Source organism: Rhipicephalus microplus, chromosome X (assembly GCF_043290135.1).
Source record: "Rhipicephalus microplus isolate Deutch F79 chromosome X, USDA_Rmic, whole genome shotgun sequence".
Classification (NCBI taxonomy): domain Eukaryota; kingdom Metazoa; phylum Arthropoda; class Arachnida; order Ixodida; family Ixodidae; genus Rhipicephalus; species Rhipicephalus microplus.
In genome coordinates, this window is record NC_134710.1 from 181,282,118 (window position 1) to 181,309,891 (window position 27,774).

General features: G+C 43.2%; 2 protein-coding genes across 2 annotated transcripts in view; both read left to right on the top strand.

The window, feature by feature from the left end:
- The window catches only part of LOC119176964 (MAM and LDL-receptor class A domain-containing protein 1), a 115,221-nt gene extending 110,438 nt beyond the window's left edge, over positions 1 to 4,783 (top strand). The window contains exons 26-29 of the mRNA XM_075876493.1: positions 1,620 to 1,758; positions 3,450 to 3,570; positions 3,742 to 3,823; positions 4,657 to 4,783. Of these exons, the coding sequence (XP_075732608.1) occupies positions 1,620 to 1,758; positions 3,450 to 3,570; positions 3,742 to 3,823; positions 4,657 to 4,697 (383 nt within the window). The 3' untranslated portion in view covers positions 4,698 to 4,783. The remainder of the gene's footprint in view (positions 1 to 1,619; positions 1,759 to 3,449; positions 3,571 to 3,741; positions 3,824 to 4,656) is intronic.
- A 1,877-nt stretch (positions 4,784 to 6,660) lies between these two features.
- The window catches only part of LOC119176965 (MAM and LDL-receptor class A domain-containing protein 2), a 217,568-nt gene continuing 196,454 nt past the window's right edge, over positions 6,661 to 27,774 (top strand). The window contains exons 1-3 of the mRNA XM_075878325.1: positions 6,661 to 6,754; positions 7,240 to 7,293; positions 18,222 to 18,302. Coding sequence (XP_075734440.1) covers positions 6,685 to 6,754; positions 7,240 to 7,293; positions 18,222 to 18,302 — 205 coding nt within the window. The 5' untranslated portion in view covers positions 6,661 to 6,684. The remainder of the gene's footprint in view (positions 6,755 to 7,239; positions 7,294 to 18,221; positions 18,303 to 27,774) is intronic.

Consider the following 27,774-nt stretch of genomic DNA (forward strand, 5'->3'; position numbering starts at 1 on the left):
CCGCGGAGGTGAAATAGCGCATCAAATCACGTCACACGTGAGACATGAGCGCTATCTGGCAGTTATCTTGGAAAACGAAGCACGCGCACCGTGCGCGCCCGTCTCGGAGGGGATAAGGTGTAGAACGCAAGGCGACGGGTAGGTGCCACCACCCTGTCATCTCAGCAAAGCGTTGGAAACGCTTGCCTTTTCGTCCAAACGTTGCCTGCTCAGCGCAACGTGATAAACGCTACGGTCCTTATAATTAATTATGTATGCTTTTCTAGTAAGAGACACACATAAAGAATATTTGTGTGTGGTTGTAGTGCCTCAGATATGTGGAATAATTCGTTTTTAATTGACAATCTCAGAAGTATGAACGCTGAATCTTGAGCAATATTGGTGGGCACTGCGGATGGGGTCGGCCGTTTGGAGTATCGTTTGGTCACTTGAGTGCCGTTTAGAGTACCGTTAAGGGAGTACAAACAGACAAATGTACAGACACACAGACAGACCAAACTTTTTGCGTCGAAGGTCCCCAAAAAAGACTAGCGTCTTTAAAATATACCTCAAATGCCCGCTGGTTTCTTCTGGTTTTATCTCCACGTTCCCCACTTACGCTCACCTCGCGAATAATCGCAGCAGGCCAAAAGGAAGACACCACGCACGTTGCGTTTCTGTCTGCTTGGGCAGTGGTGTTCAGTAACTCCAACATGCCGTGAGTAGGCGACCTTAGCCTTTGCATTAATTTGGTGTCACGCTCCTCGGGATGTCAGACCATTTCTCTGACGCCGCTCGCGCGTTTGACTGCTACAGCATCTATGACCACAAGGGTTTGTTTATTCACCAAGTATGGACGTTAGCTTTCGGGAAGTAGATGTATAACCAAACGTCACTGTGGATGCCTCTAGTTGAAGCTATGTTAAAGCTGTCAAACACCAATAAACATTGCGTCTTCTCTGTTATATTGACGTAGAGTAAACAATAAACTACCTCTGTAAAGACACGTTTTACTTTCGTGTTTTACCAATTCTTACGACGGAGGGATAGAGCATGTTTTTTTCAAGATATTGACTAGATTCGGGGATGTCACTCATTGATTGGCACTCAGGTAAAGTAATGAGCATAGAATTTATCATTTAGTCACTATTGTTTAGCTTTCCACGGAGTTTTCGTGTAAATGTGCTGTACTTAATTCAGAGTAAGATGTAAGGCTTTCATCTTAGATGCGTGTTATGAGTACAAACTTAGAATACCATGAACAAGGACTGGGCAATGGACTGGATGGCTTACAACACATACTGTTATAGGGTAGGTTGCACAGATAGTGTTGTTCACAGAAGTTTTGAGGAAAGTAACAGTGTCGCAAGATAACTATTGTGTAGAGCGAATAGTGTTATATACATAAGCTTCAAAAAAGAAAATTCTGCTTGACTAAACAAATTACGTCTGACTTGATGTGTCGAAGAGGGTTGGGTAGATTATAAAGAATATTTGAAACCTTCCTAGGCAAATGTTGGTAAAAGTGGCTAAAAATATAATTTCAATGAGGTTAACTTTTGCATTTCTACTGTGTTCAAATAACTTGGGTAGAGAATTGGGAGAGTAGCTTAGGCTTTTTGCTTTTCTTCTTGAAATAGGACACTACATATACGTAGCACGGAATAGGAGCTCTGACGTAACATCTGCACAACTGAAAGGACCTATAGTGCCTAAAGACGTGCTTAAATCAATGTGCTTCTCCTTCTGGTACTTCTTGCTCGTAGACTGGAACAGCAGGTAAGATTCTTTGTTCCCTTTCTTTATATAAAAAGAATCAATTCTAATAGCTTGCTCTTACTGTAGAGGAATATAAAAAAAAAATTCATAGTCATACTGTCCCAAACTTGTAGTCTTGTTCGAAGAACTAGATCTTTTCTTAGGTTGATAATATAAAGCCGAGCCAGTGTTGATAACATTATAATAATTGTTGACGGTATGCATACAAGAACAACGTTATGATTATGAGAGACGCAGAGACAAGCTGGGTTTCCATAAGCGAGCATCTAAATTAAGGCACAAGGGTCTGTACCATTTCGTCACCACACAAAAGTGGCCACCGTGGCCGGGACTCGATCCTACGACCTAAAGGTAAGGACAAAGTTCTGTGTTAGCCAAATATAGATAAGCTGGAACTGTTCGTAAAATAATTTTTCTGTCAATCCTTATTCTGGTTACACTCGTACAGATAATAAAGGCCAATGGAAACACGTACCTACCTTCTCCTCCCCCCTAATCCTAAAAGAAAAAAATGAAGGTGTTATGAATTATGGCACCAAAATTAGTTTCACCATCTTGGAACTAGAAATAAGCTCTGCCAGGCTACATCACTTTTGCATTGCAATTTTTAAGGTATTATATTCATTGACACTGGGCGTGGAGGGGTATGCGAGCAGCGAAATGAGTCGAATACGAACATAATAGTGCTAATACCAAATTTAATATCAATTGAATATCATTCGAGTAGTTTTTGAATGCCCAGGCAACCATTTCGAAGACAGGCCTAAAATCTTACAGTCCTTCATTTCAAACAAACTTTATTTAGTAACATTACCGTCATATTTAACCGTCAAAAGATACAACTATGCAAACTGAAGTAGGCTGGTAGGTGGTAGCAACTATAGAGTCTTCTTGGGCTTTGAAACTGCGTTTAATGCAAGAGTTGCTGAATTAATCAAGGGGTATTTCTTACAAGCTTTTAAATAATTCAAAAAACAGGAAGGGAAATTATTTTTCATGGATGAACATCATGAATCTCATAATAATGATAGCGGATTGATGACACATTCCCCTCGGTGACACTACAGTTTCAAGCGAAAATTCCTTCATCCGGTGAGTAAAGCTTTAATAGCCCCGTTAAAGCTCTCACTGCGTGCATCTCTGTAGCTGACTAAATAAAACAAGAATAATAATTATTTTATCTCCCAACGAGCAGTTGCTTTGGGGTTTTCCCATCGCTGCTAATTATTCAAAAACTATTCGAGAAATATTAAGGAGTTCAATTAGGCGCTGTTAGATTCTAGTATTGAATTGAATACAATGCTATTCAATTTGTTATTCGAAATTTTAACAGCTCTTAAGGACACCACATTTCAAGCAGGCATCAAAACTCTACATAAAAGTTCGGGCGAGCGTTTTCACATTCAGTTTCCGCCTATAGTACAATAAAAGCAACGGCCTAGTTTTTTGACAGTGCTAAATGACGGAAACGTGTACTGTAAAGAGCGCAATGTCCTGGTCATCAGAAGACAGAAAGAACAATCGAAGGCGCTAATGAACATTATAGTAGTTACTGCATAAGTAGTTTTCTGGCGCTAACCAGTAAAATGAGTGCAATGACCTTCCTGGTACCGATGTGCTTGTGCTTCTACTAAATACCAAAAGCATTGAAATCACGCTACGACAACTTTTTGAAAAACTTCTGATCGCAGTCTCAGCGTATCACTGTCGTCGGCTTCAGACGTCGCCTGGCGCAGTTCAATTTCCCAAGTAGTGACATGGACGCATGGCCAAGCTCAGTTTCCACAGTTAACACCAGGAGGAGGGGCGCAGGTGAGCAATTTTGGGTACTTTTGGTGCAAAATTACCCGAACTGACCCCGATTACTGCTGACGAAGTCGAATAATTGATGTAGTTTTCAGGACACTGCAAGTTCATTTATGTCAAGCCCTTTTTTGAGCTTATCGAAGAATCAGCACTAAATATGTGCGAATGCTCTTTCAGATCATTTTAGAGGCTCGAGTTCAGAGAGGCTTGCTTGCTGTAGATGACTTGACTGCCACTCCGGGACCTTGTCCAGCGACATGTGAGTGACTCGAGTGTACGTTTACCACCTCAAATTGAAGTTACAGGGGATCGAGAATGAACGTGGTAGGAGCTTCTACGTGAAAAGCAAAAAGACAAGAGCACATACTTAACAATATAATAGGGCTACAGTAATATATAGCTGCACTAATGAAAGTGCGAAACTACTCAAAACACTACTTTTACGTAGAAGCGTAAATATAAATTCAGCCTACAGTATACCCTCGAGATAAAGGTTTCAGCAAGCAGTAGTATCTGAACTTATACAGTTCTGTGTAAAGCTAAGTTTTTTTAGATTTCTGGTTGGTTTTCATATTCGTATGGATTTTAATTGCATATATGCAAAAATATTTACTTGCTTGTTTGAATTGACCATGCTATACAAGGGGTTAGGCTTGAGAGGATTGGCGCTGACTGTTATTCACAAAATATTCCTATATTCAGTTTATCGAGGAGCTAACGAACATGACTTAAGAATGAATAGTCCCTAAAAAACGGAGACAAATTAATGAAATGTACACAGGAGCAGCGTGAACTTCTGAGCATTTTTTGACGTGCTGCTCCTTTTTAAGCCATGCATCTTTACCAACTTGCCTAACTAATTGGCAAACTGGTTATTTTTTAAAATACTCACTCTATACAGAAATAGTGCTGGCAATGTGCGTCTGCCCTAACTACACCCAATGAGCTTTGGGAATTTTTTCCAAGGCACTCTGTGGCAATCAACCTTTAGGCAAATGGCTCCCAAACGAATATATGGGATACATAGGGACGGCGCGTAAAGCTTTGAAAATGAAAAAAAAAAGAAGTATATGATCACCTCTGTTCTTTCAGCGCTGTGCTCATTCGAAGGAGGCATAGACTGCGCTCTTTAACCGGACTTGAACAACGTGCGGGAGTGGACTGTGGTTAATGGCTCCAGTTTCGACATACGTGACCACAGCACAGACAGTACACAGGGTACATATCAGCATGCTTTTTGAGGGCAGCTTTACGAGTATATTAAGGATTTATAAAATGAGAAATTTGAATGAAGTTTTACAGTTATCACGTCACAACGTAGCAACTAATCACTGTTATGCTTCAACCTGATAAAGCAGTTTTAAGTGGCTGATGTCCATTACGTCCTGTAAAGGCACACAATGCGCCTGAAGTATGGCAAATTTTCAACTTATATTCATTATGCATTGCAATATAATAATCGCGTTATTATACTGTTGGTGTCAGTGTTTTTCGGTATCATTGAAGGAGTATTAAGAAGCCATGGGAGCACCTTGAAAAAATAACTTTATTTTTGTTTTTAAGACATATAAGTTGTGTAAAATTTATGCACTAGTGAGAAATTATATACAATATTAAGCTCCGAGGAAGGCACGGATGAACATATATGCTGCACTAATTGAATCGTCACTCTTAATACTTTTCAGAAGCATTGAGATCGTTGTCTCGAAGCAAGAATTGACTAAATTGGGAATACTTACTTTAGAACAAGTATTTTTAAATGTCAAAAAACAAATCTCTACTTTAAAGTGGGTTCGCAAACACATATTTTTGTTATTGTGGCTTTTCGTGTAATCACAAAATGAATTGTAGCAGAATGTGATGATTTTCTCTCTGAGTGTACAAGAAATTTGGAAAAAAATGCGCTTGTTCTAGAACTCTCTTACTGCTTTTAGGCATGTCGTATCATCATTTTAGTTGAATGCTTTCTACTTCATGTTGCGTCTAAATACGGCATTCACATAAAATAATGGCAACCCGTTCACTTCCCCATGCGAAAAAAAATGTGCGTATTAAATATAACGTCTCTCTCTCTTTCAGGACATTTCTTATACTTAAACACAACCTACGTTGAGCAAAAGCTGCATTCATTCAGCAGGATTTTTTTGCCCAAGAGGGGTGCAACGGACGCCACATGCCTAACGTTTTGGTGGCGTACTTTTGGCGCAGACAGTACTCTTAACATATATAGGTAAGTACACCCTTATTTGCTGTTTTATCGTGTGAATTTTCAATGTGTGGATTATATAGATGAAAGCATGTATAAAGCTTCCTCAGCATAAGTAGTGAGCAATAGCGAATCTCGTTTTTTTGTAGCAAAATATTGTGAAACGTTGTGAAGTATAGGGCACACGTTGATATTAACAGACATGTAACGTTGGCTCGCAGTATATCAGTTTGACAATCGCCGTGCTCTTCATAAGCAGAGTAAGTGAGCTTTCAAGTAAGCATTTCACCATTCACAAGATGACCTAGCATAGAAAAGTGACCCTGGTGTTCTACAGCAGGTACTCTGCTTAACCAGCTTGCTTGTCAGCGAGGCAGATGAAAAACACGTCGCATTCATGCAAAATCATCGGCTATAGGCTTTCATCTTTTCCTTCACCAGCTTTCGCCAGGAGTATGGACTTCGTGACCCTGCGCTGTCATTGGTCACGACAGAAAATCCTTGGTGGAACGCTCGCACGGTTACTCTTTCATCGGAAAAGACGTGGCAGGCAAGACACTCTTAACTGGCTGATGCATGCACCGGCTTGATATAATCAAACAAAAACGTGCTTTTTTCATCACAAACACTGTGTACCCATAATAAAGATGGTGAAACGTATATTAGTACTTTCAGATAACGCAGAGAGAAGCAGTATCATTCTCAGAAAAACTCTACTTTTTATCTCATCATGCGCAGAGCTAAGACAACAAACATTGAGTGAAAGTTTGTTACGTGAAAGAACTCTCGGTGTTGTATAACGAAACTGGTGTTGCAGTAGATGCATTCCCACCGAAGAGGGTAGGCTGACTGCCTCTCACAATAAGTGCACCCATGTTCGGTTACAGGTGGCGTTTGAAATCCTCGTACCAGAAATGTCCTTGCAAGAATCAGCTGTTTTTCTCGATGATATTGAGCTGTTTGATGGCGTGTGTCCCCCAGAGAGTAAGTAGCCACGCAATCTATATAGCATTTTTTATGATATCTTTCATTGCTTGACGTAAAAAAGAGTCAGGCATATGGAAAAAAAAGGAAGGACAAGACTGGGTGGTGCCTGTTGTCGATCTTTCTTCAGTAGAATTCTGCTCTTTCGTCATGAAGCTTTACCAGCGAGCTCGTGTTCAGATAGCATTTAGCTGCCATGATTATAGAGCATTTCGTTTACATTTTACTATTTTTATCAGTACTCACTTAAGGAAAACAATGTGTAAAGTACAATAAAGAAGCCATGGTGATTCGACTTCATGCAATGTTTTTTCTTTCTTTCTTGGGCAAGTAATGCTTTAAAAGCATAGCTTTTTACTGGAAGGCACTCGTACTCTATAAGCTGCTGTCAGAATTTTGATGTGTATAGGTATTCAGAAGGTCTATATGGCTAAGCATGGGAAACGTCTTGTATTAATATTACTGCTCGTGATGCACTTTTTCAGATTTCTGCACTTTTGAAAACCCGACGTGCCTACACTGGAAAAATTCAGACGAAAGTAAGGAAAAGTATCTCAACTTTTACTTGCAATTAGGCATTGTTTTTATTGCTGCCTTCAAAGAAGACGTTTCAAATAATCCATGATATATACAGATGTGATGATGTTTATTAGAGCAGAGAAGTCGCAACAAGGTTGCATAAAAAAATGGCCGTACGGCAAGTCTGGCAAAGGTGGCACAAGCCCTCACGCAATCAGAGCACGGGGCTTTTCGTTATCTACCGAAGGCGCATACGCGTTGGTGCGTATGCTCCACTACAATACCTTCGGGGTGAAAGAGTAGCCATCATGGCTACTCAGGGAGTAGGCACAATGAGGGGGTCGTAGTAGGACTTGAGACGGTCGACGTGTACGGTCTCGCCTCCTCGACGATGCAAGTCTTGTGATTGTGTTAGTGGCTCGATGATGTAATTCACTGGGGAGGTCACGTCAATGACACGGTACGGACCATGGTACCGGGCCAGAAGTTTAGAAGACAGGCCAGGAACGTGCGGGGGCACATAAAACCACACAAGGAAGCCAGCACGAAACGTAGGAGCTATGTGGTGAACGCCGTCATGTCGAGTCTTTCGTAGACATTGAGCCTCACTTGTCAGAGACCGAGCCAACTGACGGCAGTCTTGAGCGTATCTGGCGAATTCCGAAAGCGGGGAGCACTCAGATGCATCAGGGCGGTACGGGAGTATAGTGTCGATTGGGTGGGAAGGGTCGCGGCCGTACAACAAAAAGAACGGGGAAAAACCGGTAGTTGCTTGCGTCGCGGTGTTATAAGCGAAGGTAACAAAAGGTAATACAGCGTCCCAGTTAGTGTGGTCGGAGGAGGTGTACATACTCAGCATGTCGCCAAGTGTGTGGTTGAAGCGCTAAGTGAACCCATTTGTCTGTGTATGGTATGCGGTCGATTTCCGGGTGGATGATGTTGCATTCAGCGACGATAGCTTGGATGACCTCCGACATGAACACTCGACCCCTATCACTAAGTAATTCCCGTGGAGCACCATGGCGTAGAATGAAGCTGCGGAGAATGAAGAGTGCAACTTCGTGGCGGTCGCTGCCGGTAGAGCTGCAGTCTCAGCGTAGCGTGTCAGATGATTGACGCCGACAATGATCCACCGGTTTCCAAAACCACTATATGGGAGGGGGCCATAGAGGTCAATACCCAGGTGGTCGAATGGGCGAGCTGCGCACGCGAGCGGCTGTAACATGCCAGTAAGGTGCCGTGGAGGTGCCTTGTTCTGTTGGCAAGTATTTATTTGTTTATTTATTTAATAATACTGTCAACCCTCCAAGAGGGTCATAACAGAGAGGACAATACAATTACATACATAAAAAATGTACAAGGTACATAAAGTTGCGTAACACTCGGCACTTCACAATGAAAACAGGTATTTCATTAATAACAATTCAGAATTCAAAATAACAATTCAAAATTCACTGACATATTCCAAAATAATGGACATGAGGTCGCTTACATCAAACTCAACAATCTCGTAAGTGTGCCTCTACAGCATTTTCGAAGTCGGTGACATTGTTTAAAACAACAATTGCGTTTGGTAGTTTGTTCCACATTTCTACGACATCCGGGAAGAAAGAATATCGAAACATGTCAGTATTTGTTTGGTATGGTTTTATGACGCAATCGTGGTTAGTTCGGGGATTTTTTTTGCCTGGAGGGTGTAAATATTTGAACTTATCAATCTTAAGTTGATCGTGAATTATTTGGAAGAATACCTTCAGCCTATATTTTTTTCTCCGCAGTTCAAGAGTATCTAAGTTGCATCCCTGTAACATCAGCGTGACCGATTCCTTTCTTCGGTATGTTGAACAAATAAAACGCGCCGCCAGTCTTTGTATTCTTTCCAGCTTCTTCTTAAGGGTCGCTTGATGGGGACTCCAAACAACGGCTGAGTATTCTAGTATCGTCCTAACGAAGGTGGTGTATGCAATATGTTTTACGTCACGCGATGCATGTTCCAGTTTTTTCCTCAATATGTACAACTTTTGATAGGCTATCGTGCAAACGTTATCTATATGTTCAGTCCATGACAATTTTCGCGTAATTGTTACCCCGAGATACTTGAACTGTTGCGCATGCACCAACAAGTGTCCACCAATGCTGTACGGAAAGGAATGGATAGTTTTCCTTTTACTGATGTGTGTAGATGTAGATTTAGAATAATTTATTGACATTTTCCATTTCCTACACCAATTATCTAACTTTTTCAAACAATTCTGAACTTTCAATTGGTCATCTAACTTGGTAATTGGGGCGTAGATTAGGCAGTCGTCTGCAAAAAGTTTAACTTGGACACCCTCTTCTGCCGCCACACTACTGATGTCATTGATATAGAGGAGAAACAATAGTGGTCCCAATACTGAGCCTTGGGGCACCCCTGAAAGTACAGCTAAAGGATCTGATACATGGCCATCCAGTTTTACTACCTGCGTACGGTTTGTTAAATATGCTTCAATCCATTTTATTACGAGCTCATTTATTCCTGCATTACGTAATTTGAAGATTAATTGGACATGGGGTACTTTATCGAACGCCTTCGCAAAATCCACGCAAACCACATCAACCTGTTGTCTTATATCTACAGCAGCCGCAAAATCATGGATTGTTTCTATTAACTGTGTCACGGTTGATAACCCGGTCCTGAAACCATGTTGATAAGGATACAGCAAAGTGTTCTGATCTAGGAACCTGAGTATATGTTTTGCTATTATATGTTCGAACAGTTTGCAGGTAACTGAAGTAAGTGACACTGGACGGTAATTTGTAGCCTGTTTTCGGTTGCCTCCTTTAAATACAGGAATGACGAATGCGGTGCGCCAATCTTGTGGCAGTGAGTGCATTGTATATGTTTTTTGAAAGATGATAGTCAGATAATGTGACATCCATTCTGCATATCGCTTGAGGAATACAGTTGGTATACCGTCGGGACCGCTCGATTTTTTCGTGTCTAATTTGAGTAGTTGTTGAAATACGCCTTCTCTAGCTATTTCGAGTGTTTCCATTGGAACAGTAGGAAGAATTCTTAAGGCTTCTTCCGTACTCGCTGTAGTTTCCAGTGGGTTAAATACAGACTGAAAAAAGTTGTTGAAATGGTTTGCTATCTCATCTTTTTTTCTTATAATGTTACTACCAACATGAATTTCATCAGCTGTTTCTTTCCTGTCGCTAAAATACCGCCAAAATTTCTGAGGTGAAGACCTGAGGAACTCACTGAGGTTTTTTTCAAAAAATGTTTGTTTAGATGTGGCCAAGGTACGCCTGAGTTCAGTTTTTAAATTTCTCAGAACCACTGGCGACGTGCTCCCCTTACGCAGTCTCTTAAGTTTCCTCTTCATATGAATTATATCTCGGGTGATCCAAGGACTTCTCTGTTTCGTTTTTTTAACGCGTGATGGAACATATTTGGCTATGCAGTAACATATAATACATTTGAATTCCTGCCATAGCTCTTCTACTGATTTTAAACCCGAGATGCTCTCGAAATTATCCAATTGGATCTCCAAATAGTCAAGAATCGATGTATCGTCAGCCCTAGCATAGTCTTTAACTTTTACTGGCACATAGCTCTTCACATGTCTCAATGCTCGAACAGGCAGATCAAGACAGATCATCCTGTGATCCGATATACCATCTTGCACCATCACCTTGTAATCATTTAATTTATTTGATAGGAACACCAAGTCTAATATCGACCTTGACGTCGGCGTAATTCTGGTATCTTCAAGCACTATTTGTTTCAAATTGTAGGTAAACATAATTTCTAGCATTTTTTCTGCGTTTACTGGCTCCCCACCACTGTACGAAAAATTCTTCCATGTTTATATGTGGAATATTAAAATCCCCAGTCAATATCAACCTAGTGTTCCCATTTACATGGGCACATAAAAACTTGTTCAAGGATTTCAGAAACTCAGGGGAGCTTGAGGGTGGCCGATATACAACTCCAATAAGAAAAACGGTGCTTTCACATGTTATTCTACACCAGAGAGTTTCTGGTACTTCGCAATCAATCAACGAAGCATTAAGAGAACCTTTAATGATTATACACACCCCACCTCCACGTGAGTCTCTGTCTTTTCTAAATATGTTGTAACTGGGAGGTACAACACAATCATTCGGTATATTTTCATGCAACCACGTTTCTGTTATCGTGGTTATGTGAGGATCGTGGGAAAGCAATAAGTACTCAAGGTGCGTAGTCTTGTTCACTATACTGCGAGCATTGAACGAGAGCAATCTTAGCTATTTTTTTGGTGCCTCAAATGAGCTGCCTGGGCTATCAGATCCGTTTGACTCAGTTGATACGACGCGCTCACTTCGCTTCGTTGTAACAGTACCACGTTTGCCCGAGTGCAAATAGCGCTCGCCTCTGACGTCATCCCATGCGTATATGTCATCGTTTATCCTGAGTTTATCGTGTACGAGAACTACTTTCGCACCCGCCTCCCTATCCAAGGCAGCGCTTTGCCATAACTTCTTTCGTATCTGCACTGTTTCCTTCGCATAGTCGTTGCTGATTCTGATCGAAGTTCCCTTTAGTTTTGCGCAGCTTTTAAAGATAGTATCCTTTTCCTTGCTGTCGTAAAATTTCAGGATCACGGGCCTTGGTCTATCACGATTTACTTTTCCGATCCGGTGAATTCTTTCCACTGTAGTAACTTCTATGCGAAGAACTTTAGAAAAAATGTCATTCACAATGCGTCTTTTTAATACTTGCGCAGACTCGTTCGCGCTCTCAGGAAGGCCAAACACCAAGAGATTATTTCGTCTGCTTCTATTTTCGTAATCAATTAACTTGTCATTTTGCTCTCGAACGATGGCCTCCAGTTTATCCATTCTATCTTTCATTTCATCAAACATGGATATTACACCCTGTATCTTATCTGTTTTAGCATTCACTTCTGCAATTTCTTTCCTGATGTCGTCTACTTTGCATTCCAAAGCATTTTGTTTTTCGAGAATTTCCTGCAAAATGTCAGCAGTCTTTGGGCCTGGATTTTCCTCAACATCACCAGCCATCAGCAGTAACAGTACTGACCAGCAATCGTTCAAAATAGCACAACATCTACGAGGGCACGGCAGCACTAACAAGTATCTATTATCACTGCGATACGTAGAGCTGTAACTAACCTGCAATAGCAGCAACGGTGTTTTAGACATCTTGTTCGCCAGCCAAGTGCCGTGCCCTCTGAAGCCGATGTTCTCGCGTTGTCCCTTTTTAAGACTGGTCGCTGGTGACGTCACACCCGTGGCAGCAAGTCCAGAAAGTGCGCACTCCAAGCTTCCATTTTCGCAACGCTGCGCATCGACGAAGAAAAAGCAGCTTCCGTCGTCGTCCACAGGCATTCCGACGATAAACCATGGCAGCATCTGCAATAGCAGCAACGGTGTTTTAGACATCTTGTTCGCCAGCCAAGTGCCGTGCCCTCTGAAGCCGATGTTCTCGCGTTGTCCCTTTTTAAGACTGGTCGCTGGTGACGTCACACCCGTGGCAGCAAGTCCAGAAAGTGCGCACTCCAAGCTTCCATTTTCGCAACGCTGCGCATCGACGAAGAAAAAGCAGCTTCCGTCGTCGTCCACAGGCATTCCGACGATAAACCATGGCAGCATCTGCAATAGCAGCAACGGTGTTTTAGACATCTTGTTCGCCAGCCAAGTGCCGTGCCCTCTACGTTCAGTAGTGCAAGACTGAACGTATTTCTTCACAAAGCGATACATTCCTCGCCAGTAATATTGTTGGCGCAGCCTTTCGTAGGTTTTTAGGACACCTGCGTGAGCACTTTGGGGATTTGCATGGAAATTCATTCAGATGTCAGAGCGCATATGAGGTGGGACAGCAAGGAGCCACTTCTGACCACCAGGCATGTAGTTGCGGTGGTACAAAATATTGTCTCGCCCTCCACTACGGCGTCTCTCATAATCATATAGTGGTTTTGGGACGTTAAACCCACATATCAATCAATCAATCAATCAAATCAACAGAATATTGTCTCGTAAGGAAACGTGGGCTGCTTGCCGGCGTAGCGCTCTCGTGGAAGGGACAGTAGACGGATCGGTAAGGTAGTCGACTAACAAGGCAAGGTATGGGTCTTTACGCTGCTCCGAAAGCATGTCAGTGGTGTAGAGTGGTGACAAGGTGGTAAAAAGGGGTGACAGAGAAGCCACATTTGGTGTTAATGGTGATCGGGAAAGTGCATCGGCATCTGCATGCTTGCGACCAGAACGATTTACGACACGGATGTCGTATTCCTGCAATCGAAGTGCCCTACGCCACAGATCCGGACGGGTCTTTCAAGGTGGACAGCTTACATAGAGCGTGGTGGTCTGTGACCATGTCGAAAGGATAGCCGTAAAGGTACGGGCGAAACTTCGTCAGCGCCCAAATTATGGCCAAACACTCCTTCTCTGTCACGTAGTAATTCACTTCAGTCTTCTTGAGAGCGCGACTTGCATAAGCGACTACGTATTCGGTTTGGGTGCCTTTCCGTTGTGCCAAAACTGCACCAATACCGACGCCACTTGCATCGGTGTGAATTTTTGTGGCAGCAGTGGGGTCGTAGTGGCGAAGAATAGGTGGGGTGGTGAGCAGGCGGCGCAGCTGGTGAAATGCATCGTCATATGCAGGTGACCATGCAGATATACCTTTGCTGTTGGAAAGCAGACTCGTCAGAGGTGCGGTGATGGACGCGAGGTTGCGCACGAAGCGACGAAAGTAGGAGCAGAGACCAATGAAACTTCTTAGGGCTTTCAGTGATGTGGGCATTGGGAAGTCAGCGACAGCTCGAAGCTTATCGGGATCCGGAAGAACACCGTCTCTTGTGATGACATGTCCCAAGATGGTTAGTTTTCGTGCTGCAAAGTGGCACTTCTTGGTGTTAAGTTGTAGGCCTGCAGAAGTTAGACACATCAGAATCTCGTGGAGACGACCAAGATGTGTCGGGATATCAGCTGAAAAGACTACGATGTCATCCAGGTAACACAAGCAAGTTTTCCACTTGTGGGCACGCAAGATGGTATCAATCATGCGCTCAAATGTCACAGGGGCGTTGCAGAGACCAAATGGCATGACTTTAAACTCATATAGGCCATCCGGCGTTACAAAGGTGGTTTTAGGGCGATCACATTCAGCCATTGGCACCTGCCAATACCCAGAACGCAGATCCAATGATGTAAAGTACTCGGTGCCTTGTAAACAGTCAAGAGCATCGTCTATTCGTGGTAGCAGATAGACATCTTTCTTCCTAATCTTGTTTAAGCGGCGATAGCCCATGCAAATTTGAACGGTGCCATCTTTTTCTTTACCAGAACCACAGGTGATGACCAAGTGCTTTGAGAGGCTGTATGACTCCACGTTTACGAATGTCATCTACTTGCTCCGTAATGACGCGGCGCTCTTCGGAAACGCGGTAAGGACGCTGTCGCAGAGGCGAATGTGACCCGGTGTCAATAGTATGAGTGACAGTCGTGGTGCGGCCCAAAGCAGGTTCTTGAAAGTCGAAAGAAGAGCGAAACGTGTTAAAGAGAGCAACAAGTTGGCGGCGATGCGAGGGGAGAAGGTCTGCGTCAATAGCATTGTCTAAGGCTAACTAACTTGATGGCTCAGACGCCTGAGTGATTGCGGCAATGTAACATGGGGCTTAGTCGGGAAGAATAATATCATCGATATGGTCGACAGGTTGTACATATCCCAAGGTTTCACCACGGAGTAAGCCAATGGGGTAGTTGCAGTGGTTGGTAACCAACATTACGGTTAAACCAGATGCAATTGTAAGAACGGCAAATAGGAGAACGATGTCCTTGCGTTCAGTGGAAACCAGAGATGGCGTTAACACCACCGTGGCGTCAGGTTGCGCTACACATGGAAGGCTAATAGGGGCTGAAGCTTCCGGAGGCAAGGTGATGTCGCCGTCAGCGATGAGTTTGTAGAGCAGAGGAGAATGGTCGGGCGATGGAAATTCACACATTGGCACAAGGTACACTTGCGCACGGGAACAATCAATGATAGTTTCATGACGTGATAAGAAATCCCAATTTTAGCCAGTGAACCTCTCCAGAACCTGTTTCTTTCTGGGAAAATAAAATGATTTGATTTGAATTTGAAACCCAGGATGAGGTCATGAGAGCAAGATGGTAGAACAAAAAATTGGACGATGTACAAAACGTTTTGGATGATGACGCGCGCCATACACACATACGAGGGATGAATGCGTTGCGCGCTAGCCGTGGGCAGCACCATGCCACAAAGAGATGTGGTCACTTTCTTCAGCTTGCGACAAAGTTTTGCGTTCATCACAGAAACGGCGGCCCCAGTATCAATTAATGCTAGTGTGGCGACTCCCTCAACAACGACATCAACAACCTTTTGCGGCGAAAATGAAGGCCTTGATAATGGCGCTGAAGTTGCAGTTCTTGTCTCCGGAACTGCACTGATTAGTTTCCCTCCTCAGGAAGTGGTCGACGACGCATAAGCGATGGCGATCGGCGACGAGGGAATGGGAAACGAGCAGTTGATGGGCGACGATCCGAGTCGGAGTGCATCTGTTCATATGCAGACGTGGTGGCCTGCTGCGGCACGTAGGTACGCGTAGGCGTTCCAAAGGAGGCGTACGCAAGTGTGGGACGGCGGCGGCAGAAGCGTGCAACGCGGCCAGTGATGCCACACGCGAAGCAAATAAGACGGTTGTCATGGGTACGCCACTCATTAGATGGACGGAAAAGGCGAGGTGGGGGCCTGTATACGGGAGGCGAGGGCGGAGGAGGTGTAGCCGATAAGGAGACTGAATGCCGTGGGGGTCGCGCGACCACAGCTGCGTAGCTGAGAGGTGAAGGTGGCGCAGGTGGTGCGTAGCCGACAGTTGAGAGATCAGGTGCTACTGAAGTGCATGGGTAAGGGGCTGGCACTGTAGAGAGGACATCGCAAATTTCAGTGCGTATGGCCTGCTGAAGTGTCGAAGGCAGGCTTGTGGTGGGTGCGTCGCTATGCGGTAGCAGAGAGAGCTGTCGGGTGACTTCCTCTCTGATGAAGTCTTTGATCTGGTTGGACAGACTTTCTTGGAAAACGTTGGCATTTGCGAGTGCGACGGCTGAGATCGAGTCTGGTGGTGGGACACTGTCGGGTGATAGAACGCTGACGGCGCAATTCAGCGAAGCTCTAGCACAGGCTTACGAGGATTGCCACCGTGGTCGGGTTTTTCGCTAGCAACATCTGGAATGCACCATCCTCGATGCCCTTGAGAATCTGCTGAATTTTCTCTTCTTCAGGCGTAGATGGGTTAACACGCCTGCAGAGGTCGAGCACATCCTCAATGTAACTAGTAAATGTCTCGCCAGGCTGCTGGGCTCGTTGGCGTAGACGCTGGTTAGCGCGGAGCTTGCGGACCTCTGGTTGACCGAACGCTTCAGTCACGAGGGTCTTAAAGGAGGACCAGTTGGCGATGGCGGTCTCGCGGTTGGTACACCAAAGCTTAGCCACGTCTGCCAAGTAAAAGATAACGTAGGTGAGCTTAGAGTCGTCGTCCCACTTGTTGCTGGCACTTACGCTTTCGTACAAGGAGAGCCAGTCTTCGAAGTCCTGCTCACCACTGCCGTTGAATATTGGTGGGTCCCGTTGGTGGGTAGCGCCGGGGCAGGTAGACGGGGCAGCCGCTGGTGGTGGCTGGGCTGGGATGGGCTGGTTGGTGACTGCGTCAGTCATGTTTCGCGGTGGTCTCTCGGCCAACTTGCGAGAGCGGAGCTCCAGGTCTGCTTGGGGATCTCAGCAGCCTCCACCAAATGTGATGATGTTTATTCGAGCTGAGAAGTCGCAACGAGGTTGCAACAAAAAATGGCCGTACGGCAAGTCTGGCAAAGGGGGCACAGGCTCTCGCGCAATCAGAGCACGGGGCTTTTCGTTATCTACCGAAGGCGCATACGCTTTGGTGCGTATGCTCCCCTACACAGGTAACACCAAAAGGAGGCAGCCGATATTACGAGTTTAGAGCACATTTTAGCGCAAATCAAAAGGTGTTCAGGGGCACACGCGCGTAACGAATGCTCTCACATGGCTGAAGCACGTTGCCGGTGAATCGAATTGTATCCGAGCATGTGGTTTGGGTCCGGATGTGATATGTGGCGTAGTCATTCGACCCGCAGTATTGACGACAATACTGGAGCTGGGTGGCATGCAGTTTCAGGTGTGAGCAAATATTTTACCAATATTCGCAACATAGCTGAACTGCGCCCAACTTCGAGCATCTACCAGTGCCTTTGTGCAGCGTGTGTCTAATGACTAAATCACAACTTCGCTTCTCTTGCAGAGTTTTTGTTAACTGAGGCTAATAAGCGCTCTTGTGCTTTTAATTCATTTACAACCACTGCTCAGTCGGTACTGGGTCTGATCTTAAGCGATCCATTTTACCTTTCTTTTTGTTTCCCCACCATATTTTCTTACGCTTCATTTACGAATATTAGACCGAGATCAAGAGATGAATATGGGATCGAGAATATAAGATCGAGAATCATTCATGGACATCCTTTTACCTTCTTGTAGGTACTTGAATGTTAAAAAATGGATAGATAGATAGATAGTTGTATAAATAAATAGATAGTTGGATAGATAAATAGAAATATAGAGAGATAGGCAGATAGATAGATAGATAGATAGATAGATGTTTTTAAATATAACTAGATGTGCTTGGTAGAATGCTTATATACCGCTTGCATTTTGTTTCGACGCAGTTTGTAATTGAAACAGAAACACGTTCATTAGAGTTATTGTCAGTATCAGCCAGTTACGGGACGTATAATAAAAGTATTAAAAAATTTGAAAAAATTGAAAATTGAAAATATTTGAAATACATTTATATGCCTTGAACGACCTAGGGAAGACGTAGGAGGGAATGTTTACCTCACGATCTACACTTTCTTCTCGCAGACAATGTGACAAGACACTGGTCACTGCAGCGGGCCGGTTTGCCTCTTATCACCAGAGACCACACATTGAACTCCGATGAAGGTGTGTTAATAATTTATTATTTCTATTCCATATTAACTAGTTCACTGCAAACCGCCGTTTAGAAAGTCTACTTGCCGGAAGTTTTGCTGCGAACCATTGTTTTTCCCAAGCTCTTTCGCCCGTGCATAGAACACGCAAACGAGAGAAGGCTACACGGCTCCCCAAAATAATAGCTATTAAAAAAACCATGCCCTGCTAGACATGCATGATTTCGCGATACTCTTCACAGACTTCCACAAAACATACTCTTCACAGACTTCCACATAAGGCCTTCACAGAAAGCGAACATACTAAAACCTCAATGATACGAATCTCGCGGGGCTATCAAAAATATTCATATGATTCGAAATTATTATCACTAAAACCATAGAAAATCAGTATGTGACAACAGAAGGCTGGTATATGTTTTCACTTGTTTTTCCTCAGGGCCACACGTCAATGATCGCACTTTTATTGATAGATATATGGTGCGTGCGCGGAACCTGAAGCATAACGGCCCGCGACAGCTAGTAGCCCCTTCCTAATATAATCACGCTGCCCCGCCACGGTGGTCTAATGGCTAAGGTACCCGGCTGCTGACCTACAGGTGATGGGATCATATCCCGGTTGCGGCGGCTGTATTTTCCAAGAAGGCGAAAATGCTGTTTGCCAGTGTGCTCAGATTTGGGTGCCCGTTAAAGAACCAAAGGTGCTCGAAATTTTCGGAGACCTCCACTACGGCGTCTCTCACAATCATATGGTGATTTCGGAACGTTAAACCACATATATTAATCAATCAAATCAATATGATCACGTTTTTGCGTATAGAACCAGAGTACTGCGGCGAAAGTGACCTAAGAATCGCTTTACACATGATAGATGAATGCCAAAAAATTTTAGAACCACCATTCTTTGTTGTTTGTGTGTATGTTCCAAATTCAAAGTCAATCATGCACGTATCTCGCAAACAGTCGAACCCGGCCGGCATGCGTCTACAATTTAGACTGAACAAGCTTGGCATATGTCGAAAATTACAGATACCTTGGTACCCTTCTTTCTAACACCCTCACATGATCGGATCACATTACACACTCAGTGGCTGACGCATAAAAAAAGCTTTGTTACATCCGAAGAAATTTATGCCTATTCCCTCGTATACAGTCCGTGAAATTGCCTGCGTAACCTTCGTTCGTAGGAAGCTTGAATACGCATCTCCCATTTGGAGCCGTCACCAAACCTATTTGATTAATCTATTTGAATCCGTTCAGAATATTGTTGCCTGGTGTGTCACGTCAAATTACAATAACTCTTGAAGCATAACCTTGAGGTATCTTTAAACTTGCATAATTTATAGCTGAGAGACGTATGTTTTCTCGACTTTATCTATTTCATAACTTCTAATATTCTTTTTCTAATTTGCAAAGCTCTCTCTTACTTTCTCCCGCCCTCTACTCTCGGTGGCTGTTCAATTCACGGAGCCTCCAACGTCCTTTCGGTAGCACCGTTGCATTCAACTATTCATTTTTTTCCTGTCGCCATCAAGAAATGGAATGACTTACCGGAAGCCATTGTCTCGGAGCGTGACTCGTGCGCATTCAAACAGCTAGTAACAGCTCACTTAACTTTGAAGCCCATTATCTACAATCACTGTACTTCGTGCTCTTTTATGTGTACATTTTCTGCGCACATGTTTTTATATTTGTATAAGGACATTTATTTAGTCTGCTCCCAGATTCTTCAAAAGAATTGCTCGTGCATTGAAACTACTTTCTTATTTTTTTGTATTTAGTGACATGTTCTCACCCCTTATATAATGCCTCTAATGGGCCCTCAAGGTTCAGATAAATGATGATGGTTAGAGGGACGGTACGCGACAAAGATGACGGCTAAAGCACCTTCACTTCGTCTAACAGGCAGAGTAATGTTTGTAGTTCAAGAGAAGTTGTTTATCAAAGCATCATTTCTTTAAAGCTGCATTACCGGAACAGTTATGGAACAGTTATGAAACTCACGCTTCGTGAAGAGTTCTGCCAGGTCTTTAATTTCTAGTGTGTCGTTTATAAATATCGCCACATGCCACAAGAATATGGAAGAAGACTACATAGCCGCGAACGTGTATGTGTGTGCATTGTTATTGTGCTCAATTAACCCTTAGTTGAGAGTCTGCCCTCCATATTTCTTTGTCATCCCGAGTTGTATTTGGCACTACAGATGTTAATTCAAGACGAAACAACGCTGCCTTAGTTTTGGCATGACATTTTAGGTGCTTTTCATTAACAGAAATTATACCAATTCGCGTCGCATTTGCACTTGTTTTCAAGTTTGTATTTATTTTCCCACAAGAGATGAGCCGCTGGCATCATCCACATGAACTGTAAATGTAGCTTTCCTAAGAATGCTTCGATCCTTAAACTGAAAACTATTAAGATAAAAGTTTTCAAAATGCTTTCTTGGGTCTGGCACATTTAGGCTTTTTTTTAAAGTGGCCATTTGATCTGAGTTTAAGTTCAGTTTTGTAAATAGGATGAGTAGAGAGAATGTTTTACTTCTCAATCACCTTAAATTTTCACTTTATGATTGGATCATGCACTTGATAAAGCAGAGTACTTCGGAGAACTTTTAAGAATATGCTGTGTGCTAAGTTTTAAGTGTAAGAATTCACTAGTACAGTAAAAGGTTGTTAAATTGACTTCCGGTAGTTCGAAAAACTGAATATTTGGGACGTCTCACAAAGTAAAAAATTGGATAATTTGCCTAGCCAGCGTAAGTATTTAATGATACAAAAACTCTCGGTGATTCTTTAAAATATGACCGTGACCCAGTTATTTTAGACGTTCCTCGGAGAGCACCGAGTGCGAAGCACTTCAAATGTGCGACGAATAGTTATGAAAATGACATTTGCGGACAGCTCAAATCGGCACATCCTTTTAAAAGTTGTCGTCACCACCCACATTCACTGCACTGTGGGCATTGCGACTTTGGGCATTGCGAAAATAAAATCCGGATTTGACTTGGATTTGGATTGGATTCGTGTTCTTAGTACGTAACATGGTATTGGTTGAGAGTACACTTCGGATATGCACACAGGGGCCGCGTCATTAGAGTTTTAGTTTAGCGCATGCAATGACCTAGCGCACTCATTGCCCTAGAGGGACCATGGTGGCACATGCGCTGTACGTAAGAAAGATGCATGCGCTTGCGCATGCGAGGAGTGCGTACACCAGATCTCGGCTCTTAGCTTGCGCACGCTACAGCCGTTGGATACCTTAGCAGTGGCTTTCACTAGATCTCTCCCTGGTGAGAGCACGAAAACCAAGATGGCCGCCACCAACAGCAGCATAAGCAGCAGTGCGGTCAAGGCTGCGAGTAAATCCTGCGTGCAGTTTACAATTTCCCTCGATTTGGAGCTCCTTGTTTACATGAGGAGCTTAAATTCGTTCGCGGACTCCGTGAAATGGACATTTGTCGCTGTGAAACTACAGAAGCTGACGGGGATGCCTTTCAACGCCCGGAATGTCCGCAGTTTCGTCTCATGTCTTGACTCAGTCAACTATGGTTGGCAATTGTAGTTTATTGTTTAGTCACTAGGTGGCGCCAAGTAGCACTCCAAGGCGATGGTGTTGACGCTTAGGCGCAGTCCATGTGTCCGTTGTCGCGTACATTAAACTAACACTGTTGGAAGCAGCCTCAGCTGTAATGCACGTAGCGCACTAGTTGTTGCGCACGTACCGCCTTGCGCGAGCTAAAGTAAAACTCTCGATTCTACAGAAAGTCGCAAGCGACGAAAAGTGTGGCTTTTGCAGTGTTTCCAGAAAAAAAAAGGGAGGTTCGCGCTAGGGGCGCCAAGCCTGGAGAAAGTGCTGATCCGGGCAGCTTTCATTGCTTCTTGCGCCCTCTCTTTTCTCTTTTTTCTGGGTTTTTAAAGGCGAATCTTAGCAAACTTCGGCGACTTGCAGCGTATCTATCTATCTATCTATCTATCTATCTATCTATCTATCTATCTATCTATCTATCTATCTATCTATCTATCTATCTATCTATCTATCTATCTATCTATCTATCTATCTATCTATCTATCTATCTATCTATCTATCTATCTATTTATCTATCTATCTATCTATCTATCTATCTATCTATCTATCTATCTATCTATCTATCTATCTATCTATCTATCTATCTATCTATCTATCTATCTATCTATCTGTCTGTCTGTCTGTCTGTCTGTCTGTCTGTCTGTCTGTCTGTCTGTCTGTCTGTCTGTCTGTCTGTCTGTCCGGCCGTCCGTCCGTCCGTCCGTCCGTCCGTCTATCTATCTATCTATCTATCTATCTATCTATCTATCTATCTATCTATCTATCTATCTATCTATCTATCTATCTATCTATCTATCTATCTATCTATCTATCTATCTATCTATCTATCTAGTCTCCTACGACTTTTATCTGACGTGGCCGTTTCGATAATGGTATCAACACCAAAATTGTCAAGGCTTAAGATGACAGTATGACTAGCATAAATGACTACTTATAACATGAAAATCATGACATCTATGCCATGAATGTCATGCTTTGCATTTTATGTTCTTGCTTCTCTTGCGGTGGTTTCGTTCACTTTACATGTTGCAAAACTGGTATGGTATGATATGACTGCATGTTGAACACAAGCAACAGATCCTAACATGTAAATCATGACATACGCGTGTCATGTAAGAACATCGCTACATGCCAAACTCATGATGCACTCGCTGCCAGTTTGGTAGCTTCAGATGCACTAAATTTGGTACGACGGGCCGTGAATAAACGACAAAGGTAAATAAAACGTTCAAACATGATAGCCATAATATGCGTGTCATCTAAAACATGACTACGTGCTACACTAATAGCGTTCTCAAGGCGGTTTCGCTAGTTGCACATATACCAAATATGGTTACGTGACATGAGTATACGACGAAGGTAAATGACACGTCATAACAAGATAATCATGATATGCATGTCATTTAAAACATGAAAACATGCTATTCTCAAAGCGCACTCGCGGCTGTTTTGCTAGCTCAACATATACCAAATTTGGTGTCACGTGACGTGAATATACGACGAAGGTACAGGAGACACGTCGAAAAAAGGTAATCATGGCATGCTTGTCATGTAAACCATTACTACATGCTATGCTCATAGCACGCTCACAGCCGCTTCACTAGCTCCACACGCCTAATTTGGTATCACGTGACGTGAATAGACGACGAAGGTAAAAGACATGTGCCAACGTTTAATCACGACATGGAACTCATGTACGGTAATGTATGTTCGCCTCGTAACGTTGTGCTGATTTTATCGTGACATATCAACCTACCTCATTCGTCTTTTGCACATCATCGATTCCCACTTTACGTGGGTTCTGCCAATTTTTTTAGTCGTTTTTTCTATTCATATTTATTTTTTCTCTTTTCATCTATTTAGTGCTTGCTTTCAGTTTTTCTTCTGTTATTATACTTCGTTTTGCCAGCGCTACATTGTAGAGAAGGTCGAAAGAAATTAGCGAGGCAAGGGTCAGCAAGGCAAGCAAGATGAACGTAAAATATGGCTCCAAGATTTTTGCGAATACGAAAAACCTCGGAGGGCATGCTTTACGCTTTTGTTGAAATACCTGTGGTGGCTCTCCAAATAATTGTGATCAATATAAGATTTCTTATATTTTACCACACATTTCAAGTTAACTATTGTAGCAACACGCACCAACTCTAGCTGGTTTGAAGAGACGAAAAACAAAAATACAGTTATGAAAAGCTATACTATAATACCTAAACTCATGGTCTGCAGCTTCTATTTGAACTCGAGTTTTTCGAGTGGAAAGCAGGCATTCTACCACTGCACCACTTTGATGTAACCGTGCGCAACTCTTAAAGCGACGACATATTGCAGACTACCAATGGAAGCGCCCCAAGCGGCTTGACCCAGTTTAGGCTTCTTTTTCTGTACATTGGTGCTGTGGAAGTTCCGAGGACTCCTTCGTTCCTATACACTATAGCTTCGCTAAAAAGACAGCGATGTGCTAAGCTATCTTTGGACTATAGAGAATGTGGCTGCGCACCCTTGTTAGCTGACGCACCAGTGCAATCCAAGATGATGGATGAGGTAGCGCATTGAATTGAAGAAGCGTATCTCATTCCCAAAGGAGGCGACTTTTGCGTCGCGAAAGCCACGGTCACGTTACTTACGACAGATTTGGACTTCTCGGGAGCGCGCCATTGAGTTCACTTTTGATCATGGCTTTTTAACACGTATACTCTTCTAGCCACAGATATTTCCGCTTTTGAACAAATTCTGAGTTGACATTTTGCGCCGCTTCCTTGTTACTTTCTCTTGTGTTATTCTTTTTTTTGCGCACCACCTCACTAAAATGATTCTTATTTGATGGCAAAAAAAAGTTTGTTCTTTATACTCGCCTGCGTGACAGGCGGCGTCACAAATCTGCGAACACTTCCAGCGTTACAATTACGTCTGCGTAAGAAACAGGGCATTAGTGTAGTGAACCATTTTCAGCACGTATGAACAGTGTCTCCTTCGGAGCGTGCCCGGCCGCGGTGGTGTAGTGGCTAAGGTACTCGGCTGCTGACCCGCAGCTCGCGGGTTCGATTTCCGGCAGCGGTGGCTGCATTTCCGATGGAGGCGGAAATGTTGTAGGCCCGTGTGCTCAGATTTGTGTGCACGTTAATGAACCCCAGGTGTTCGAAATTTCCGGAGCCCTCCACTACGGCGTCCCTCATAATCATATGGTGCTTTTGGGACGTTAAACCCCACATATCAATCAATCAATCCTTTCGAGCGTAATTCAAAACAAGATGCCCTTCGATCAGTTTTGCGGTGGCTTCTAAAGCAGTTTGCGACACAAATTTATGTGCCTTTAATGAATTTTTTGAATTGTATGCAACGGTGTAGAGCCGTTTATGCACATGTACAGTTCTTTGTGAACTATTTACGGATAAGAGAAAATAAACCTCATAAACAAGTGAGAGCCTTTGAAGGTGGGCAGTATTCTTTGTCCAAAGACCTGTGGACTACAGCCATCTCTCTCGTCTGATCGATCGAGTTGCGGAGCAAGCCTCAAAGTTGGGCTTCCCTGTGTAGTCGAGTCGACTGCATAACCTATCGCATTGTTGCAAGCCACCGCAATCGTTTCAATATACCATCACATAAGTTAGGAGAGATTAATAATTAGGAGACTAAAGTTGAAACCATTTTTAGCTCTCCTTACTCATCCCCCTTAAACACGCTTTTGACGCTCTCGTCGACTCGCGGCAGCTGGAATAGAGAGCAGCAATGGTTCAATTTGTTTTCTAAGAAGGATAACGATTTCTTTATCCTTTTAGGCGAGAAGAGCGTGCGATCGGTCCATAAAGCGTTTTCTATTTGGTTCCCGTCTGCACTTGCCTCACCAGTGATGTAAATTTTAGGTCAGGCGAACCACAATGAAGGCATGACAGATTGGTCTAACGTGCTACAAAGTCCCTGCTGTGTGAGTCATCCTCTGAAATGTTCGAGCACAAGGAGCGACAGCGTTGCATAAGCGCGCGCAGCGCAGAAAACCTACATTGTATAGTCGCGAGACATGGAAAGAAAACTTTTTCAGCCGAATTTTGTGAATTTTATGTTACAAAATCATATATATATATATATATATATATATATATATATATATATATATATATATATATATATATATATATATATATATATATATATATATATATATATATATATATATGTATATATATATTACGTTCTTGCTGCGCTGAATGAAAATTTCACCTCAGTTTGTTTCCCAGTGGGCCCCGACGATGACCACTGTCGAGAGTGGGTGGGCGCCAACCCCCCTTACGTTTATCAGTGGGGGCAGCAACAGCCTTGCCTCCGCCTTTCGGGAGATACACCTATGATCCCCTGTTCTCCTCTGAAAGGATGTCTCATTGCGAGTACATGGCTTGCATCAGCGTGGCAGACACGTGTAAACGCAGTGCAACATCGCGACCTCGAGCACAGCTGAACTCGCCAACGCATCGGTGAATAAAGGAAAAGCGGTAATGCCGACGTCCTCTGTAATCTAAACACGAGAGTACGAGAAGGTGCATTCAGACCTCGAAAATATGTGGGCACAATCTCAGAGGATATGACACGCCGCTGGTGGCTAAATCTGACAATGACCTCTAGAAGAAGTTCGTGATCTGACTAACTGGCAGCGTGGTACGAATGCCAACGCTTAGGCTCATGTTGTTGCTCGTGATTGTCGTGTCTTCTGGCAGCACAGGAAGCACCTGCATACGGTAACGTATGTTAGTAATAAATGACGTGGGACGAAAAACGGTTCGCGACAACCACATCCCAATACATTGCAGGTTAAAGTTCCTTGGACACTCTACAAGAAAATTCTTACCTCCCCACGCCCCCACCCTAAATTTATACGATCCGTAATCTTATCACCAAGGTTTTACTGTATCAAACAATAAGCGCCTTTTTATCTAAATGCTTTACTGCGGTATGTTTTGGTATGCTTTTTGTGGCACTTACTGTGGTAAGTTTTGGTAGCACTAATGTGAGGTCGGTTGCAAATGTCAACAAGTGATATGGCATTATAACACGTGCACAAAATATTTAAAGGAACGTGTAATATAAGTTCCCACCTTTTGATTACATCGGAACTTTCATACAATATTAGTCACTTGTCATTGAGGATGTGTAAATGTATGAAATAAATGCAACATACAAGAACACTTTTTGAATCTAAGTACTTCACGCAGAAGTCACCAAAGTTTTTATATGTATAAGGAAGCCTGTTTTTTAAAGCCAGATAGTTGTCGTAACTACTTGAATTAAGGCCGCGGTAAATACGTCCACACATAACTCGTGATTTCCCTGAAACGTGCTGAGGAAGACCTATTGATATAGTTTCGTATATCGATATAACGCCATGCGAAGTGAACAAGAGTGATAATGTGGGTTCAGTGGTACTTGTGCAATACCATGTAAATTTCTTCTACAGCAATATCCATGTAATGGTATTACGTTACGTATTTCAAGCCGGTTTGTCGTTTCAAAACAAAAGTTGTGAGAGTGACGACTCAGCAAGAAAAATAAAAACAAGTCAGTGCAGAAGTGAAACGAGAAAGCAGTGGTTTATGGTGACTGTGGTGTCCTGCTAAAGCAGAACGGCGAGGCGAGCGAGTTGGTACTTATCCATTATGGCGTAAATGTAGCGCGAAATAGACACGGACAAGAAATCCCGTGGAAATGAAGCGCAATTTAATAGAGCACCAAGTGTGTGTGTGTGTGTGTTATATTTTCGGTTCAAGCAACAAATGTTTCAGTCGTGAGTAAGAGGTTGTGGTCTACGCTTTCTTTTCCGTGTCTATTTCACGCAACATTTACGCCAAAATGGTGTCCTTCTGTTGCACATCGGCACTACAGGCCTGTGCTTTCAATGCAGAACTAGTTTTCATCAC